Source organism: Coloeus monedula, assembly GCF_965178545.1.
Source record: "Coloeus monedula genome assembly, chromosome: 18".
In the NCBI taxonomy this organism is placed as follows: Eukaryota; Metazoa; Chordata; class Aves; order Passeriformes; family Corvidae; genus Coloeus; species Coloeus monedula.
Window position 1 is genome coordinate 3,575,849 of NC_138798.1, and position 18,947 is coordinate 3,594,795.

The 18,947-nt window shown below is 52.0% G+C and overlaps 3 protein-coding genes across 3 annotated transcripts in view; 2 read left to right on the top strand and 1 right to left on the bottom strand.

Moving 5' to 3' along the window:
* The window catches only part of SETD1B (SET domain containing 1B, histone lysine methyltransferase), a 47,560-nt gene extending 41,126 nt beyond the window's left edge, over nt 1-6,434 (top strand). Inside the window, exons 15-18 of the mRNA XM_082293251.1 lie at nt 187-318; nt 422-541; nt 889-1,026; nt 1,731-6,434. Of these exons, the coding sequence (XP_082149377.1) occupies nt 187-318; nt 422-541; nt 889-1,026; nt 1,731-1,904 (564 nt within the window). The 3' untranslated portion in view covers nt 1,905-6,434. The remainder of the gene's footprint in view (nt 1-186; nt 319-421; nt 542-888; nt 1,027-1,730) is intronic.
* Nucleotides 6,435-8,347: 1,913 nt separating this feature from the next.
* Nucleotides 8,348-14,181, bottom strand: HPD (4-hydroxyphenylpyruvate dioxygenase; the record flags this gene model as incomplete). Its single annotated transcript, XM_082293410.1, has 14 exons — nt 8,348-8,458; nt 8,544-8,660; nt 8,797-8,919; nt 9,615-9,686; nt 10,019-10,181; nt 10,346-10,423; nt 10,586-10,689; nt 10,777-10,866; nt 10,996-11,078; nt 11,170-11,212; nt 11,359-11,463; nt 12,144-12,206; nt 12,937-12,963; nt 14,128-14,181. 14 exons carry the CDS (start codon nt 14,179-14,181, stop codon nt 8,348-8,350), a joined length of 1,233 nt encoding a protein of 410 aa, XP_082149536.1.
* Nucleotides 14,182-14,362: 181 nt separating this feature from the next.
* On the top strand, nt 14,363-18,132 carry PSMD9 (proteasome 26S subunit, non-ATPase 9). Its single transcript, XM_082293648.1, has 6 exons — nt 14,363-14,492; nt 14,605-14,707; nt 15,498-15,691; nt 16,157-16,258; nt 16,768-16,856; nt 17,189-18,132. The coding sequence occupies exons 1-6, from the start codon at nt 14,379-14,381 to the stop codon at nt 17,214-17,216; spliced, it is 630 nt and encodes a 209-aa protein (XP_082149774.1). The 5' UTR covers nt 14,363-14,378; the 3' UTR covers nt 17,217-18,132.
* The last annotated feature ends 815 nt before the right edge of the window (nt 18,133-18,947 follow it).

The window sequence follows — 18,947 nt, forward strand, 5'->3', positions numbered from 1 at the left end:
GTGAATGGGATTTGGTTTTACACTCTGTCACACACAGTAGGTGCTTCCTGTCGTGCTGGGGCTGTGTGGGAAGTGTTAATGTTTGATGTCAGGTGTTCTGTGGTGATGTGTTGTAGCATGAGGGGCTGCTCACAGGGAGCCTGCAGGGTGTTGGGTCAGCTTTGAATCACCCATTTGTCCTCTCAGGGTATGAGCATCCCTGCCCAACCTCATGCTTCCACCCGGGCTGGTTCCGAGAGGCGATCAGAGCAACGCAGGCTCCTCTCCTCCTTCACTGGTAGCTGTGACAGTGACCTGCTCAAGTTCAACCAGCTCAAGGTAGATCACCCCCTGCTGCAAATTTTGGACCCACAGACATCCTTTCCCTTTCTGTGCTGTGGCTAATTCAGGGCTGGGGTTTTGGGGTGTTTTCTTCATGCAGTTCCGGAAGAAAAAGCTAAAATTCTGCAAGAGTCACATTCACGACTGGGGCCTTTTTGCTATGGAGCCCATTGCAGCTGATGAGATGGTGATTGAATACGTGGGTCAGAACATCAGGCAGGTAAGCTGTGTGTGAAATCTGAGCAAATACCAGCCCTGGAAGAAGTCCTTGAGTATAACAGCAAGGGTTGGAGTCCTGGGTTGGAGGCATCAGCTCTGTGGGCTGGGCAGAGGTTGACATACGGCTTGGAGGTACAGGGGTGGGATTTTCAACAACCCATGGAAACTGAGCACTCCGGAGAATCCTCCTTAAGAGGCCCATCCTGAACTTCTGTGTTCTCTTGGGGTGATGGGGGTTGTATAAAGCCCCAGTGCCTGGCGCAGGAGAGCTCAGGGGAGCCTTGTGTAGGTGGCTGCTCACAGGTCAGTTGCTCAGCGTGGCCTGAGCCTGCCTGGGGGTTCCTGCAGGTCATTGCTGACATGCGTGAGAAGCGATACGAGGATGAAGGCATCGGCAGCAGTTACATGTTCAGAGTTGACCACGACACCATCATCGATGCCACCAAATGCGGGAACTTCGCCAGGTTTATCAATCACAGCTGCAATGTGAGTACCGTGTCCTCTCCTGCCACTGTTCCCTGACATGCTGATAAACCCGGGGAGTCCCTGCCAGCCTTGACTGGGGTGCTCAGAAGTGGCAGGGGGTCGCAGGGTTGTGATTAAATGTTAATGAATCACAGCAGATCAGAGCAGGGTCTAAAGTAGCGTAAAGAGGTTGGAGAGACCTGAGAAATGAAACATGCAGGGAGACTGAGTGCACTCAAAAGCCCTACTGACTGTCTTGGGGGACCCTGATGGACACTGAGCAAGCAAATCTAACAAATATTTCCTTAAAACATACCAAATATCAGCTGTGGGAACAGCTTCTAGTGCCCACATGAGAAAATATTCCCTGCTGTTTTCCCCCTCTGCTCTGTGCTACAGTCTGCACTCAGACTTGCCTGCCTGGCCAAAATATTAAGCATTGAGCTGCTCTTAACCTGTGACAAATTTGATGGAGCATCATCCAGGCTCTTTTGCTCCACAAATGACCAGAACATGGATATTTTGGAGCAGCACAAGGAGGGCTGCTCTGTTTTCTGGCTTCATGCCTCCCTCCCTAGGATTGCCCTGGGTCCAGGCTCTGGAAGCATGGCTGGGGCTGTCTCAGGAAAGGATGGCCCCATTTTATTTTATCTTGGAATGATTGTATGGAGGCTGGGAAGCCATGGCCCTCAGAACCATCATCACCTGTTCTGTCACCCTTGCAGCCAAATTGTTATGCTAAAGTGATCACGGTGGAGTCTCAGAAGAAGATCGTTATCTACTCCAAGCAGCACATCAATGTGAACGAGGAAATTACCTACGACTACAAGTTTCCAATTGAGGATGTAAAAATCCCGTGTCTCTGTGGCTCTGAGAACTGCAGGGGAACCCTGAACTGAACTCAAGGTTTCTCGTCACACTTGCACCTTCGGCCATGTCAAAACTGTGGTAACCAGGTGTGGTTGCACTTTGCCAAAAAAAGAGGAAAAAAAAAAACAACAGAAAAAAGGAAGAAAAAAATTTAAAAGCAAAAAAATACTTACAAAAAAAAAAAAAAAAAGGAAAAAGAGAAGAAAACCAAGCAAGTTTCGCACTTCTGCCAGGATCACGAGTGAAAGCAAAAAGCGCACACGCTTACGAGGACTGTTCATGTTTCAGGTGCTCTTTCCTTTTCAGATCCAACACGCACACAAAAAGGTGGCTACCTTTTGTGGCATGGTCTATCCAAACACTAGCTTCTCTGTTCAGTCCCTACAGTAATGCTCCGTAATGGGATAACGGTACCTTTTTTTTTAGTTGTTGTTATAAACCTTCATCTTTTCATAAATGCTGCTACCTTTTTCTCATCAGTTTCGTTGGCTGAAAAAGACATTCAACGTTTAAATGTGAAGCAGAGACTGAAAATGCCATAATAGGGTTTGTTGGGAGCTTGATTGGCTGAAATTGCACAGATTTCTCAGAGTAAGCTGTAAATAAATGTAAGGTTGATGTTACAGAGCAAGCCAGAGGCTTGAGGGTGTGTGAATGAGTGTGTGCGTGTGCCTAGGGGTGTGTGTGTGTGGAGATGTGTCCACAGTGAGACTAGAGCTGAACTGTCCTGCCTTTTCATTAGGGATGAGCCTGAACAAGTCCCCTCAGCCAGACCCCTGGGGCAGTCAGGTCAGCCAGACCTCAGCTCCCCTCCTTGGGCTCCTCTCTCATTTTCTATGCCATGCTGGTCCATGGGGGATCAAAACCTCTGCACCTGCCTGTGAGAAACCCTTGGATACTGCAGTCACTAGGAAGAAGTGGAGTCAGCTGTGCAGCTGTAGCATCGTGTGGCCTTTGGGGATGCCCATTCCTTGGAGATGGGCTTGTCTTGCTTGCAGAGGAGGCTGAGATTAAGAGGACAGCTCAGCCCTTGTTTACACTGTAGAAATCCTGCCCTGCTTGCAAGCAAAGACTACGGCCCACATTGTAGCAGGATTTTCTTCCTGTGGATGGGAAGCAGGCTGATGTGTGACTTGTATTCATTTTTTCTCACTTTCATCTGCGTTTCCCTGCCCTTCCAGTGTTTTACGTGGAGTATTTGCTCTGTCCTTGGATGTGGGAGATGCCTCCTGTGATAGGAGCAAGCTGTGCCCCGCTCTCCTCCCTCTGTTACTCAGTAACTTGGCCTGGGGTGGTCCCATCCCTCCAGAAAATCATGGTAAAAGTGTCCCTGAGAGCAATCCTGTCCCCTCCCCATCTATAGCATGGGAATGAATGCTTCTCTAAATTTGGAAGGCATGTTTTAAAATGATTTCTCAATGTATTTTGTCCTTGTAGATATGCTGAGGTGAAGGTTGCAGTTTTTCAAGAGGTTCCATTTAAAAATGGGACAAAACACCAAAAAAACAGCTCTTTGGATGAAATCTGGAAATGTTATGCAACCATTCAGGTATAGACAGGATCAGTTTTTCAATTTGCATTTAATTTCTCCTGCTTTAAAAGTAGAGATTAGTTGTCCTAAACCCTTTTTAATTGGCTTGTAAGGGGAAGTTGCAATGTCATTATGAAATGGGAAGATTATCTGCATAACTAAACACCTTCTCCCCACAGAACAAATTGCGCAGCTGTGTTCTTGTAGCCTTTCCAAACCTCCCTGAGCAGAGGTGACAACCTTGCAGAGGAGGTTCCTGGAAGTTTTTTCAGCTGTTCCATGGAGTTGCCAGGCCTGCACTGCAGCGTGGAGCTTGTAATGTAGGTTAGACCTCTGCCTCTGAATTTCTTTTTCAGACAAAAGGTCTGGTAGAGCAGGAATACACAGACTGCTACAAGCTGCCTTAATACCACCTGTGTTTCTGTCTGAGGGCGAGCAAATTGTCTCTGAGATTGGACAGTCCATGGTCCATCTCTGCTTTTGTTTCAGTTCAGTTTTGTTGTTTTCCCCCCTTTCTCCATAAATCTCTCCAGCAACTGGGTGTTGGTGACCCAGAACCTAAAATTGTGAGAAGCACAAGTTTCTGTCACTGAATGTTGGTTGGAACTGCAGTGGTGGCATTTGGGAGTTAAACCAGCTGCTCAGTCTAGTTGTTATTTTTTTGAATGAGGTTCAATGTGTTGATGCTCCAGTTGGCACCTCTGGAGCTTGGCCTTTGACTTTCAAAGCTTTGGAAATGCACAGAAGTTTCCTGTGTGTCAGAACTGAAGCCCCTGTCCTTGGCCTTCTCCCTCTCTGCTCCATCAAACCAGTGTGTTAATGGTGGATTTGTGGGGGTGAGGACACCCCAAATGGCCCAGCCCTGAGAACCTGCTGGCAGTTCTGTGTTTCCCAGCATATCTGTGTGCTCTGGATGGGATTAGCCCCTGCAGTTTGCCTTAATCCTTGGTGAGGAAGGTGGGGAGGAAGGTCACTGTCACATTCACTGTGTGTTTTTAGGAGCACCAAAGGGATTTGGGTGCCAAAGACCATGAGCACCTAAATCACTTGGGTACTTCTAAAACTGCCTGTAATACATCCCCTTTTAGGATCCCAGACAAATAATGTGAGTTTTTAGAAGAGCTGAGCTCCCAGAAGTTCCCCAGGAAGAAACAGAGCTGTTGAAGCCGCAGCACTTCTGAAAAATCATGTTAGTCCGGTCTCAAAGACAGACCTGAGGCTTCTCTTTTTTTTCTCCATAAATCTTGGCTTGCAGAGTCCTAACTGGGAGATATTTTGCCTTGGACTGGGAAGCTGCCTGACCCCCAAATAAATCACTTTAGGGTGAGGACTCCCAAGTCTGATGCAGTGATTTCCATGGGCGCTCTGTCCCTGCCAGCCAGCGGGGTCTCGTTGGGCCAGGGGAGCTCTGCAGCCACAGATGAGGTTTGGGGATGCCTCTAATCCTTTGCCATGTACTTGGCAAGGGGTGGGAATTAGAGGAGGGCAGGAGCTGTGTGGTTCACATTGAGCACAGGCTCCCCAGCACCCCATGGATACAGTGACAGGGATAAAGAGGAACCTCACCAGCCTGTGCTGCTTACAGGGACTGCAGTGCTTTTGTCCAGTGAAAAGCCCATCCCCAAACTGATTGTCACTTCAGCTGGAGCCTAAGACAAGAAAAGAGAGAGACATTGTGCTCCCTGCAAAATTCCATCTCGCTGGGAGGAATGACCCAAGAGAGCAGAGCAAAATTATGGAAAGAGAATTTAAGCCTTCAGTTAGCAGCTGGTGTGAGTTCAGGGTGCAGGTGCCTCCATGCTGGCATCCATGGGATCCGTGGGGTTCTCACCTCTCTGGGTCTGGGGGTCTGGGAGGGGATGGGGCTCATCTTGCAGTTATTTATATTGTACAGAGCAGCTTATTTCTACAAGGAAGAAAAAAGCAACCATCATTTTTAAACTCCAGCAAATTACACAGTAGTTTCAGTTCCGGTTTCTGTGACCTTTTTCAGGGATCATTTCAGTGCATTTCTGTACAAAATAAAAATTTAAGGAAAAAAAGGATTTTGAAGTATAAAAAAAATGCATCTTCTGTACATAGGTGAACTCAAGAATCTTCTCTTCAAACACTGTTTCTTGTAGAAACATGTTGAAATTTTTTGCTGATTTCTTTGTACTTCAAGAGCATGTAAATAGTTTATTAAAAGTGACTATTGTAATTTGGAGTTCTTTTAAAACAGATTCCAGCTCTAAATCATGTCGAGATGGGGAGGAAGAAGGACTGAGTATAGCAAAGGAGCTGGTGGCATTTACAGCTTGTGTCAAGCTTTGTATAATGTAAATTCTGTATAAATACGGGGGTTTTTTGTCAAATAAATAGATGAAATTAGAAGCATTAAGAAACTGAAGACAAAAAATTGCCAAGTCAAGGCTTCTTCTTTTCCCCCCCCCCCTCCCTCAGTCTGAAACCTAATGTGCAAAATCTATTTATTTCAAGCGAGGAAATGTGTACAGTCTAATAGACACCCTAAAATGTATTTAAGTGAATTTGCAACTGGATTTTTTCAGTTTAATATTTGTTTTTTATGAGTTTCCTCCTTAATTGCCACTGTAGGATTTGTCCAAGTGCAAAGAAACACATCAAGAAGGACACTCTAAATCAATGGGGCAGTTTTGAAGCAAAGTGGAAGAACACCCAGCTCCCAATTCTTGCAGTTTTCTGGTTGTTTTAATTCCCAGTGTGGAAATCAAGGGCCTCCTTTAAAAGTAGGCAGGTCAAATGATTTGCAATAAATTAAAAAAAATTTTTTTTTCTAAGTTCCTTTAAAAAAAACAACAACTCTTCTTTGAAGATTTAGGATTTCTGCTTTTTCTTTCGTTAAGCAAATTTATAAATTTAGGGATGTTTTGTGCATATAGAATCTGTCACCAGTATGTATCTTGTTTTGAAGAAAGTGTTTTTGTTGTGGATGTGTCATGCTGTATATATTTGTTCATATTTTTGTGAATTGAATACTATGTACCATTGTATTATAGTAACTTTTATAAAGCAAACCATAAATATACTGACTTTTCTTACAGAAAAATTATGTTGTGCTTAATATATTACCAGGGCAGCTTTTTGCTCTTAGACCTGTGCTGGGAACTGTGAGAGCTCAAGGAGGCAGATCCAGAACAAGAACAGTGTGAAGAACTGGTTTTCAGCAAAGTTTACTGAAAATATTAACTCTGGTGAGCAGGAAATGAATTTAAGCAACATTATATTGCACGAAAGAAATATGTGAGTGATTCAAGTCTATAAACTTTAAGAAATGTCTCAGTATTAAAAATCTTGACAACGCTGCAGAGCTGAAGCAGAGCCCTCCTGACAGTGAGCCAGGAGTCCCAAACATGTCCAACCTCAGCAGGTGAGGGGTCCCTGCTCCTCCAGCCTCTGCCCTGGATTGCCTGGGTTCATATCCTTTTTTTATTTATTTATTTTTAACTTTATGAAGGCAAAAGCCCTTAACCACCAGGCAAGGTGTCAGTGATGCTGTGAGGCTGCTGGGGCCAGAGGCTCTTTGGTTTCCTTCTTTTTAAAATAATTTTATTCAAATTGCCAGGAGTTGGACTTGGATGATCCTTGTGGGTCCCTTTCAGCTCAGGATATTCTGTGATTCTATAAAATCTGGATTAGTTCTGCTCCCTGGGATCCAGAGAAGGGGGCAGCTGGGGGGGCTGCTGAGGTTTGGCCCATGTACCCCTCCCCAGTGTGAGGGGGGTCACAGTGGCCTCTCTGAGCTTTTATTTAAAAAGAAATACCTGGAGCAGCGACCAGTGGAATGGCTGATGGAGGAGGAGGTGGCAGAGACAGGACAGAGGCTGTAGGTGACTTCCCAGCTCAGCTCCTGGATTCCACAGGTGAGCACAGGACAGGGCTGCAGGACAGCCACGCCTCGGGAGCTCAGCCTGGAGGGGCTGGGAGGGGGCTGGGGGAAGGACTCGTGTCCAAGGAGCTTGTCCTGAGCCGAGGGCTCGGCAGGGGCTTGGGCTGCTCAGGGTCTGAGAGCTCCCATGCTGGGAAACTGGGAACATGGGGGCTTTGGAGGGTGGCTGTGCAACAGTGGGGACCCCAGGGTGTCCTTCAGCAGCTGTGGGCTGAGGGTTGTACATGGGGTGTGCTGGATTTGCAGCCTCGGGGAATACAGGGACTCCCCAGGCACTCAGGCCATGTCCAAAAAGGGCTTTATTGTGTTGGAGAGGAACTCCCTGTGCAAAGGACAGTGACAACACCAGAGCAACACTCAGAGGAGACTTTGCACATGCAGCCAGGATCTGAGCCAAGGAATCGCTGCCAATGCCAGCAATTACTGCTTGAAACATGGGAGAAGCCCCAACCCATCATTAATGCAGGAATTTACAGGTATTAGAGCAAGACTCTGTTGCCTTGGGAAGGCTGAAATACATAAATACGATTAATTCTCATTCCCTAAAACTGTGTTTATTCTCAGCAAATTGAAATTCAAGATTGAGTCTAAAAGCAATTAAACCAAAATCTTAGAAAAGGAGATGCGCAGAGAGGCAAACGCCTCTGTGCTTTCGCAGTTTCCTGTGTAGCTAAAATTAAAACTTTGGATAGACTAAATTTGAGCACTCCCAGTTGTTTCTTCTGTCTTCCTCTGTAGCTGCATGTCTTTGGCCCATGCCTTAAATCTGCCCTTTGTTAAGAATTCCGTGATTTGGATCAGACTAAGCTGCTTTCTGAGAGTGTGTTTGCTATTTCCCACACCCCATCTCCCAGGAAGGGCAGTGCTAGGGCTGGGCTGGGAGAGGTGTTGGGTCCTTTGACATTGTCCAACTTGGCAGTGGCTTCCCTGGGTTTGTGGCACTCAAGTCTGGGCTATTTACCAAAACATCGGGTGTTTCCCAGTTTATTTGGAATCAGCTCCTTAGGGGTGAGGGTGGCACTTCCTGCCATCCTCTACATGAGCTTGGTCTCCCCGTTGGGCTCCAGGACAGTCAGGTTTCCTCTGGCATCCTGATCCATTTCTATGGCTTCAAACAGAGACTTGAAGTTCCCGGCACCAAAGCCCTGTGGAGACGGCAACATTACAGACCAGGGGCTTGGTGGCCCTGAGGGCTCACGGCCAGGATCAGTGGGAGATCCTCAAACCAACCTGGTGATTGTGCCTCTGGATCACCTCCAAAAAGACCGTGGGTCTGTCTTGAACTGGTTTTGTGAAGATCTGGAGCAAGTAGCCTTTTTCATCAAAATCCACCAGGATTTTCAGTTCCTGGAGAAAAGAAATGAGGTGACACTTTGAAGACCCACAGCGGAGCGAGTGGGGCTCTCTGTGTCACTCACATCCCTGCAAAGCACTCTGGGGAGCTGGTCCAGCCCTGGGCAGGCCTTTTCCCTCTCTGACTCACCGCCAGCTTGTCAATATTCTCCTTCACTTTGATTTTGGCTGTTTTGAGCCTCTCCCGCAGCACCTGGTAGTAGGTGGAGGGCACATCCATGAACTGCATGCCCCGCTGCTTCAGGTTGGTGATCTGCAAGGCAGGGGAGACCCAGCTTGGCTCAGTTTGGGAGTGGTTTGTGCCAGGAGCATTTCCTGGGATGGGCAGTGTTGGGGCACAGATGCTTTCCCGTGGCATTGGCTAACCTCAAGCATGGGAACCTGGCTCATCATTTCTCTTTAGCACCAGGAATGGGCAGGCCCAAGATGCCCTCCCCAGGCACTGCAGAGAGCTGTGCAAGGATGATTTGTCCTGCTCTGACCTACTGATACTTCTGGAGGCCCTTTGGTCTGGAGAGGAGCCCAAACCTGGGTGCTCAGCAATAGCTGGGCTCAACCCAGACCTGCCCCTGCCCCAGTTGAAGGTGGGTGATGGGCCGTGGGGCTCAGCTCTGCAGCCTGGGCTGCCTGAGTCCCCACCAGGCACCCTGCAAGGACAAAGGTGCCACCAAGGGCCCTGCAGACCCCAATTGCTTTAAGTTGGAGGGACAGGCAGCTCACATGTGCAGGCAGGTCCCTTTGCAGTGACTCCCTGGGCAGTTAATCCTGGTTGTAAAACAACCACAGCACAAAGCCTGTTCACTCTGTGTCCTTGTACCCTGATGGGGTCATGGTCCACCACAGTCCTGTGACGAGCACCATGCCCAGAGTCGGGGCAGGGGTCTCCCATGCCAGGGAGCTCTCAGGGTAGGGGGATCCCAGGGCAGGGGGTCCCAGGGCTGCACTCACTGCTGAGATGATGTCGGGCGTGTTCAGTGCGATGTGCTGGACTCCGGCCCCTCCGTAGTAATCAATATATTCCTACAGGGAGAAGATGTCACCATGGTAGTGACAGTGCAGCTACAAGTTCAAAGGGATGGGTGTGGGCTTAAAAATATGCAGGCAAGATCAGCCCAGGGGCACCATGGAATGACAGAGACACTCTTGATGAGATCAGGGGTAAACCGGCTCTGCGCAGTGGCTTCCCCAGGGTTTGTCAGACCCAAGCAGAGCCAGGATTGCTTTCTAGCAGCCACTTTAGCACAGCAGGTCTGCTCCGGCTCCAAATCACTGACCCTTGGTCCCTTTTCCATCATCAAGGCCACCCTGGAAATGGAGGCAGCCAGATGTCTCAACCACCAGTGTCCACTCACCTGAATCTGGGATTTCTTCTTGCCAGGTGCTGGCTCATTGATGGGCATCTTGATGGTCTCCTCGTAGTTGGTGACCACGATGGAGCGCAGGGCACTGAACTCGGTGTGCAGCTGCTTGTCATCCACTGACCAGAAGCGGTGGAAGAACAGGTTCTTCTGGTACCTGCCCAGGCCACAAAAGGCACAATCAACCTCTCGCTTCCTCCCTGCACTAACGGAGCTCTGCTCTGGCTCTGTTAGCCCTAGCCACCCTCATCAGAAGTGGTGAGACCAGCAGAGCTGTGCTGCTGCTCCATCCCACCTCCCACCAGCTCTCCCCACTCTTACCAGTCTGCCACTGGGACCATCTGGAGGTCGGGCTGGTTCCCCACAACGTGATCAACAAAGCTGAGCTTGGTGCTCGGTCTGTGGGAGGAAACCAAGGAGGGTCTCAGCCAGGCTCAAGGGCACCCCACAGTTTGGGGGGCTCCAGGGTAAGGCAGTGGGGACCTGTCCAGCTCCTTGGTGGGATATCCCACCAGGACACGATGGCAAAGAGCCAGGCAGGACCCTCTGGAAAGTACTCACAATTTGGGCAGCAGGGGGTCCTTGAAGAGGGGCGGTTGGTACCCCGGGAGGAACAGGCCCTTGTAGTTGAGCTTTTCTATCAAGGTGTGGGTGGTGTCACCGTACTGCAAGGGGGAAAAGTGGTTGTGTTGTGGCTTCATTTATGTGGGGGCCTCCCTGCTCCGTGGACCCCACCCTGCCCTGCCACTCACCGTCTGGATCACTGCAAACTTCACCTTCCCAAATTTGTCTTGCTCCACCCACGGCTCCTTCACCACCACAGCCCCACGCTCCTTGGCTTTCTGGGTGGAAGGAGAGAGATCCTGTCCTGCCACAGCTCCCCTGGGCCAGGGGGAGACATCCCCAGGCCCTCCCTGCCTCCCCTCACCGTTTTGGGGGGCTGTGTGGGAGGGGGTGGAGGGGCTGCCCACCTGCACGATGAAGTCACAGTCCTCCACTTCGAAGGCAACGTCCTTCACCCCATCACCATGCTTCACCAGGTGCTCCCCCATCTCTGCCCAGAGCAGGAACAGCCACAGGCATGAGCAGAACTGCTTTGCTCTGCCACGGCCATTTTCCACTCCATCCCCCCCAAGGACACCTACCCTCATTGCCTGGGTTCAGAGCAGACGAGAAAACAAACACAATCTGCCGAGGAAGAGGAGGAGCAGTGAGGACGGAAGCACAGGTGAAGGTTTTCATGGTTCAAACAGGGTTTGGCAGCCCCCAGATGTCTGACATCACCTCATCTCTCCCTGCCCAGGCAGTGGCACCTCTGCCAGGGGCTCCCTTACCTTGTCCTGCTTGATGACGTGTGACACCACCTCCCTGCTGCCAGTCTCCAGCCCCCGGTACGCCAGCTCCTCGAACCCCAGCTTGTTGCAGTAGTAGGATGCAGCCTGTGGGCAGGAAAGAGTCCCTCTGGTTGAAGCTGTGGTGCTGGTGGCCCACAGCCCGTGGAGAACAGCCACCATGGCAGGTACAAGTCACACTTGCCCTGCGTGTGTCTGTATGTGTGCGTGGGCACGGGCAGCAGCTTCTCTGCCTCCTCGAGCAGCCCGGGGGGGAAAGCAGAGGCAAGAAAGGGCCCAGATTGAGGAAAAAGCCCAAATTGAGTGGGAAGTGCAGCCTCCAGAACTTTCTGCAAGGGCCACCATCGAGCAGGAAACATTTCTGCCTGTCCTCTGTTCTGCAAGGCTGGGTGAAAAGCAGCTCGGGCGTGAAGCAGAGCGGTTTTTAACTCGCCCAGGGATGGAGAGCAGCTGCCACGAGGCCGTGCAGCTCTGCGGGCTGGTGGCCACGGCTGGGCCCGGCCACGTGTGCTGGTTCACATGAGCCACGTCCCTGCGCACGCCCCCGGCAGCCGCCCCTCGCCTTGCGCAAGGGCCACCAAGGCCATCGGCGCCAGGCCAGGGCCGGGCTTTGGGACATCGGCACATCCCCGCCCGAGGGGCTGCTGGGATGAACCACCACCCCCCCGGCAGCCAATGCCCAGAGCGCCCGGCCTGTCCCGGCGTGGGAGGTGTCCCCTGGCACGGCTGTGTCCTGGCACACGTGCCCGGCGCCCGCAGCCTCTCACCTGCTTGGCATTGCCGACCCAGAAGGTGATGGAGTGGAAGTGGATGAAGCGGCCTCGTTGGGGCTAAAAGGAAAGGAAAACAGGGCTGAAAGCTGCTGCTGCTGCTGCCTTTCCTTCAGCTCAGCTCCGGAGCAGGGGGAAGCAGCAGCCATGACCCTGAAAATGCATTTCCTCCAAATGCATCTGAATTAACTGTGTGGAACAGCCCCTGAATGGTGATTTTCCAAAGTGCTTTACAGTCAAATCCACAGGATCCTGCACTGCAGGTTGGAAGGTACAAAGCCTCAGCTTGCCTGGGGCCACAGCCACACTTCCAGTTCTCCCAGTGCTCCCCATAAGTGGCTGTCCTAGTGGGCTGCCCACCCACAAACCTCACAGTGTTAAAGATTAATTCTCCCACAAAAGCTCTTACACAACCACCAGGGCCAGGACAGATCCCCCTTCGCTCTGTTCCCCACCACTGCCCAGCCTGGCACAGGGCACCCAGCACTGGAAACACTTTAAAGGTGAAAAAGGTGGCAAAAAGAGGCAGCATTTGGAAATAAATGTTGCATGGAATGAGGATTCTACTTAAGGATTGGTTTGACTGGGAAATACCCATCATCTCCTGTTTGTCGCTCTCCTCCCAAAACAGAAATTTCAATTCTTAATACTAATTTACAGCATGGCCCAGCCAGAGCAGTTTTACTTCTGATTTCAACAGGTAATCAAGGAATGAATATTATCTGCACTAACAGGACCGATGTTTCACACCAGGCAGAGGGGCAGGACAGGGACACGACTCGGCTCTTACCTTTTCTCCCTTGTCTGTGTAAGACGTCTGAAAGAGAAAGAGAAAAGAGAGACATTAGCGGGTCGGGCAGCTACGGCAGCCCCCAGGGAGCTGAATCCAAAGGTCGGGCTGTGAGGAGCAGCTCTGCTGTGCCACTTCCAGCACAGTCACTGGAAAATCCAAATTCAAGCACAGCTTAAACCTCCCAAGGCCATGGAGCCCCCGACATTTGAATTAATTCTCATCTGGTGCCCCTTACCATTTTTGTGACTTGGCGATGTGACAGCAGCAAAGAGAGCGAGAGAACGGGGCTTTTAATATAACGGCGGGACCGGGAGGCTCCTCCTCGGCCCCACCTTCTCCCCCCACCAACCCAGGCATGTGTTTGGTTTGGGCTGGGAACTGCCCAGACTGGGGGTGGTGGGTGGCTGTCACTGGGGCCGTTTGCAGCCCCGGCAGTGGCACTGCGGGGTGAAACGTGGAGGGTGGTGAGGGTGAGTGTGCAGGGGGTGAGTGTGCTGCACGTGAGGCTCTGCCGTGGGTTGGGACCCTGCTGACCCCCCAAGCAAACCCCTGCCCCGTCTGTGCCGGGGTCACAGAGGAGTGACGCAATTGGGGTAGCGCATCCCCCGGCCCGCCCGCTGCCCCTGGGGACGTTCACCCCTTCCTGGGGATGTGTCATCCTGGGCAGCGATGAGCCAGGACAGCCTGCAGAGTCCAGCTGGGTGTGTGGTGCACGGGGCCACGCGGTGCCACCTTCAGCCCCGGTGAGCCCAGTGCTGCAGGGACCCCAAAATGTGGGAGCAGCAGGAGGAGGGGGCAGGAGGTGGCCCTGCCGGGGAAGACACCAGCGCACAGACTCCACCTGACTGGGAGTGGTGGGAAGTCGGAGTCACCAGCGGGGCCACGGAGGATGAGCACCGGGGGCTTGGGGGGGGTGCCAGTGGCACGGAGGACAGGGGTCAGGGTCTAGTGGTGGGACTGTCCCCTGCTGCCACAATCCATGGGACATGGATGCCGTGCACCACCCGGCTAAGGCACAGACTGGAGAGGGGTCAGCAGCAGGGAGAGGGTCGTAACATCATACCACCACAGCTGTGTCACCTGGTGATGGTGACACCGCTGTGCCACTACATGTCACCATCAAAGCTGTGTAACTCACTGATGGTGACACTGCTGTGCCACCACATGTCACCATCACAGGCACCCCACGGCACCACCACAGCAGTATGACCCAGTGACGGTGACATTGCCGTGCCACCCCATGCCAGCGCCACAGCAGTGTGCCGCAGAGGCACTGACGCGACTGTGCCACCCCGTTATTGCCACTGCTGTCGCCCCGCTCTCACCCCCGGCACGGTCCCCACCACCCCCGCCCCCCGGCACTGGGCCCGCCCCTGCCCCGCCCGCGGCCGTGTCCGGCCCCGCCCCGCGCCCCTCCCGGCTCCCGTCCGGCCGCGGCCATGGCGGAGCCTGGCGGGGGCCGCCCCGTCACCGTCAGCGACGTCCAGCAGCTGGTGCGGCGCAAGGACGAGATCGAGGCGCAGATCAAGGCGTGCTACGAGCTGCTGGAGGGGGTCAGTGCCCGGGCAGGGCAGGGCAGGGCAGGGCCGGGCAGGGCAGGGCCGAGGGGCGCCGTGCGGGCCCGCGGGCCCGGCCCCCTCCCAACCGCCGCCTCTTCCCTCGCAGCAAAAGGGCGTCGGGATGCACGAGCCGCTGGTGGACGCCGAGGGCTTCCCCCGCGCAGACATCGACCTGTACCAAGTGCGCACCGCCCGGCACAACATCATCTGTGAGCGGGGAACGGGAACCGGGCGGGGGAGCCCTTCCCGGGGCCGCGGGGCCGGGTCGCGCCCCCATCCCGCGGGATGAGCCAGCGAAACCGGGATGTGCGGGAGAAACCCGGCCTCTGCCCGGGGACAGGCACCGCGTAACAGCGGTGACACCGCTTAAGTGTCTCAAACTCCCATGTCCTCGTTGTAATTCCTCAGAACCGGAGCCCAGGGCTGCGCTGAGCCGGTTTCCCAGTGGTTCTGCTCAGCGCTCGGAGCTGCCGGCTGGGCTGACTCAGTAAAATGCCTTTGTCCGCGCGTTACTGCAGCAGCACTGAAATTCTGCCTCTGCTATGGAACCATTTGGGATCTGCGAAACACAATAAAGCTTTGCTGTGCTGTTTGTGGAATAAAATTTGGATAGGAAATAGCTCGGCATTTATTTCGTCCTAGGCTTTCCCAGTGCCCTGACTTTCAGGATGGGTTTTTCTCTTCATACATGACAGCAGATGACTTAATGGAAAGAGGACTTGAGCTGCTCACTAAGTTCTAAAGGATCATGGGCCTCCCAGTCCTGTTGCCTTTGCATGTTTACCAAAATTTGTAGGGTGGTTTTCTCTGTGTCTGACTTTTACTGATAAACATCTGCTGGGCTGGCACCAGGCCCCAGCAGATAGACCAGCAGAGGTTCTTGCTGAGATCAGAGACAGCCAGGGCACTGCTCTGCATGGCTGCAGAGGGGAGCAGGTGCTGAGAGTCCTTTGGGGGAATCCTTTACGGCTTCCCATGCGCTCATGGTGTCACCCACAGGTTTGCAGAATGATCACAAGGCCCTGATGAAGCAGGTGGAGGAAGCTCTACACAAGCTGCACGCCCGGGAGAAGGAGAAACACGCCAAGGATGAGGCGGAGGCCTTGGCCGAGGCCATGAGCCAGAACCAGAGCCTGCCCCAGGCCTTTGCCAAAGTGAACGCCGTGACCCCAGGCTCTCCTGCCAGCGTCTCGGTATGTCAGGCACAGCTCGTGGGGAAGGCTTTGTCTGGAGCCAGACAGCTCATGGCTTCCTCTGTCTCTTGTTAATAAGTGGGAATAAGTTGGGGGCTTGATTAGGGTGTCACCCCCTCTCTTTTGTCACACTGGGATGTGCTGTGAATGGGCTGGTCACAGTACAGGGATGAGATGGGTGTTCTCTGAGCTGTATCCTGGCACCACACAGCTCCTCCCACACCCCACTGACCGTTCCAGCCTCAGGATTTCTCTTCCCATGAAATAGAACAGAGGAATGAACACTTACCTCTCCCTATGGCCTTTGAGAGGCTGTAGTGATGGTCACTTGCCTGAGTGTGAGAAGTGTTGTAGCACATCTCTCTCTTTGTGGCTGGGTGAAGGGTGATGCTCCTGTGTTATTACCTGTGATATTACCTGTCTTTGGAGAATGCAGGTGCTCATCTCTCTTCTATCTCTGTCCAGGGACTTCAAGTTGATGATGAGATTGTGGAGTTTGGATCTGTCAATGTAAACAACTTCCAAAACCTGCAGAACATCGCCACGGTGGTGCAGCACAGTGAGGGGGTGAGCTTATTTCTGCGTGACTGCATTCTCTTGCCTGGCTCTGTTAGCCACAGCTTTTTCTATGGAACTTTGATCTCTGGAATCATCATTTCCATGTCAGAAACAGTGTCAGATTCAGTCTATGCTGTTGTAGCCTTGTTCTCTCACAGCACTGAGCTATTTGCTCATGAATGGAAGAGCTGAGGGGTGTGTGCTCTTTGCTGTGAGCATCACTGTTGTTTGTTCTCCCCACGGACTCCATGCAGCAGCATTGCTCTGGCAGCCTCATGGACTGGCCAGAGAAGCTGCCACAGCTTCTCTGTGGTTGATGGTGGAAGTGGGGGATCTCCTGGAGATGACTTCACACAAAACACTCCCTTCTTTCAGTTATAGTCACCAGAATGGGAATGGGCACTGCTGCAGAACAGCTCCTTGGGCTTAATGTTCTTCTGGTGTTTCAGCAAAAGAAGGAAGAGAGTTGACTTGGTGATGGAAAAGTGAATTTATTTTTTGTTTTACCTCTCTTTCAGAGACCCCTGAGTGTGACTGTGATCCGCAGTGGTAGAAAGGTGCACGTGGGGCTGACTCCGAAGCGCTGGGCTGGGAAGGGTCTCCTGGGGTGAGCTGCTGTTTTACTTGCTGGAAGGGAAGAGGCTTTCACCAGCTCAGGGCACGTTTCCTGAGCAGGGCCAGCCCTGGGCTCTGTCAATGCCCACTGTGGGCACCAGGGAGCTGGAGACTGCTGGTTCTGCACAGGGGTAAGGGAATTGAGTTCCATCAAACTCAAAAAATTGAGTTCCATGAACACAGGGAGAAAGGTCTCAGGGGCTGGTTTGTCTGGTAGAGGAAACCAGTGGAGAAGGGTTATGATCTGATCTATCCCATGTCAGATCTTCTGTGCCTGTTTGAGAAAGGACGTTTAATATTTCCTTCTACCCTCTTCTTTTTCAGCTGCAATATCATTCCCTTACAAAGATGACCATGGCCTGGAGAACAATAAAGCTGAAGCTTGTGCGTGCTTTCTGGACTCTGATCTGGTTTGAAAACTTCCCTACATGTTGTTGCTGTGGCCTCTGGTGCCTGGAGGGTTCTGGCAGAGCAGGGCCTGCCTGCAGTTCAGAATTGCATTGGTTGTCAGGAGGAACCTGCAGAGCTGCAAGATGTGGCTTCTCATCTCTTCCACCTTGTATCAGTTTAGAATAAAGCTCTAGAGAGACCCAAACCTCACTTGATACAACCTCCAAAGAGCTTGAAATGCTCTTATTTGGTGATAACAGAACATTCCTTTTTTCTCCCCCTTTAAAACTCCTCACTGAATATCACGTAATACATGCTAAAAAGTCCTAGAGCACTTTTTGATTCCTGTCACAGTAGATGACAGACAAGAGATATGCAAGTTTGATACTTCATATTCCCCACGTTGCCATAACTTTTAAAGTCACTGAACATACTGAAAGGATTTTTGGAATGCCCAGTTATTTTAAGACAACGAGGTAAGGAATAGGGGTTATAATTCTATTTTTGGAACTTCTAGTAGTTTATGTAGTCATGATAAAAGCACTCCTAATCTGGCTTCTCTCTCTTTTTTTCTTTTAATTTTTTTAAAATTTGTTTATTTGCGGGAGTTGATTTTGGGGTGTTTTCCTGGTTCCAGCCAGGACAGGGTTTACCTTTTTGTTCCTCCCATTCCCAGGAGCAGTGGGGGGAGTGGTGAGTGGCACATGGTCTGGGGTGTTTTCAGTGGGAACAGTAAACTGGGGAATACCATTCCTAAACCACCAAAGGTGCATAAACTGAGGGGATTCCGGGAATGACTGGTTTGTTTGTTCGAAGCTTATTTCTAGTTGAACTTCAAAATAGTCTCCCAAAACAATAAAACTTGAGTATTGCCTCTCTCTGCTCTTGTAGTCATTATTTGGGGCAGCCTCTCCAGGTCAGGGAGATAATAGGAGCTGGTAACAAATCTCGTTTCTGCTCCCAGCAGGGTGTGAGGCTCTTTCTGGGCAGAAGGAAAAACAAATTAAATTTAGAAATGGTTATTATTTGAGCTTAACAGCAAGGGTGAGGTCAACAGCTGGGAGCGTTTGGAGCTGATTATCTGCAGGGGTGAAGTGAGAGCTTGGAGTGATCCTTGGGAGTGGGTTTGCTGTGCAAGGGCCGTCCTGGCAGAGAGCTGGGGACCGTGGGGGACTGCCAGGGGATGGGGGATGATTTTTCTCGCTTCGATTCCGCTTGTGCTGCTCAGGGAAGCCATTGGAGCAGAGCAGCCTACAACTCCTTGTGGGGGGCATCGGGTAAAGATCCTTAAGCCCAGGACGATATCCTGGGGAACAAGGGCTCCGGCCATGCCAAGAGGGGCTTTGTCGCAGCCATGAGCAGGATTTAGGTTTGGGCAGGGTGAAAGGCTGAGTGTTCTCTCGTCCGGGAAGGAACGGAGCGGCGGGGGGGTCAACGCTGCCTCTTTCTGGCAGCCGGTGGAGATGAGGAGATCCTCCCCTCCCGGCGTTTCCCGGTGCAGATGAGGAGGGTTCCTCCCCCTCTCCCGGCGTTTCCCGGTGCAGCCGGTGGCGCAGCCGGTGCTGCCGGTGCGGCCGTTGCCTGGGAACGGCGGTCGCAGAGGCAGAGAGACGCGGAGATCGCTGTGTCGGTGAGCGGTGGGGGGGTCTCCGGGAGGGTCCCTCGGGACAGCAGGAGGCACCGAAGTCTGGAG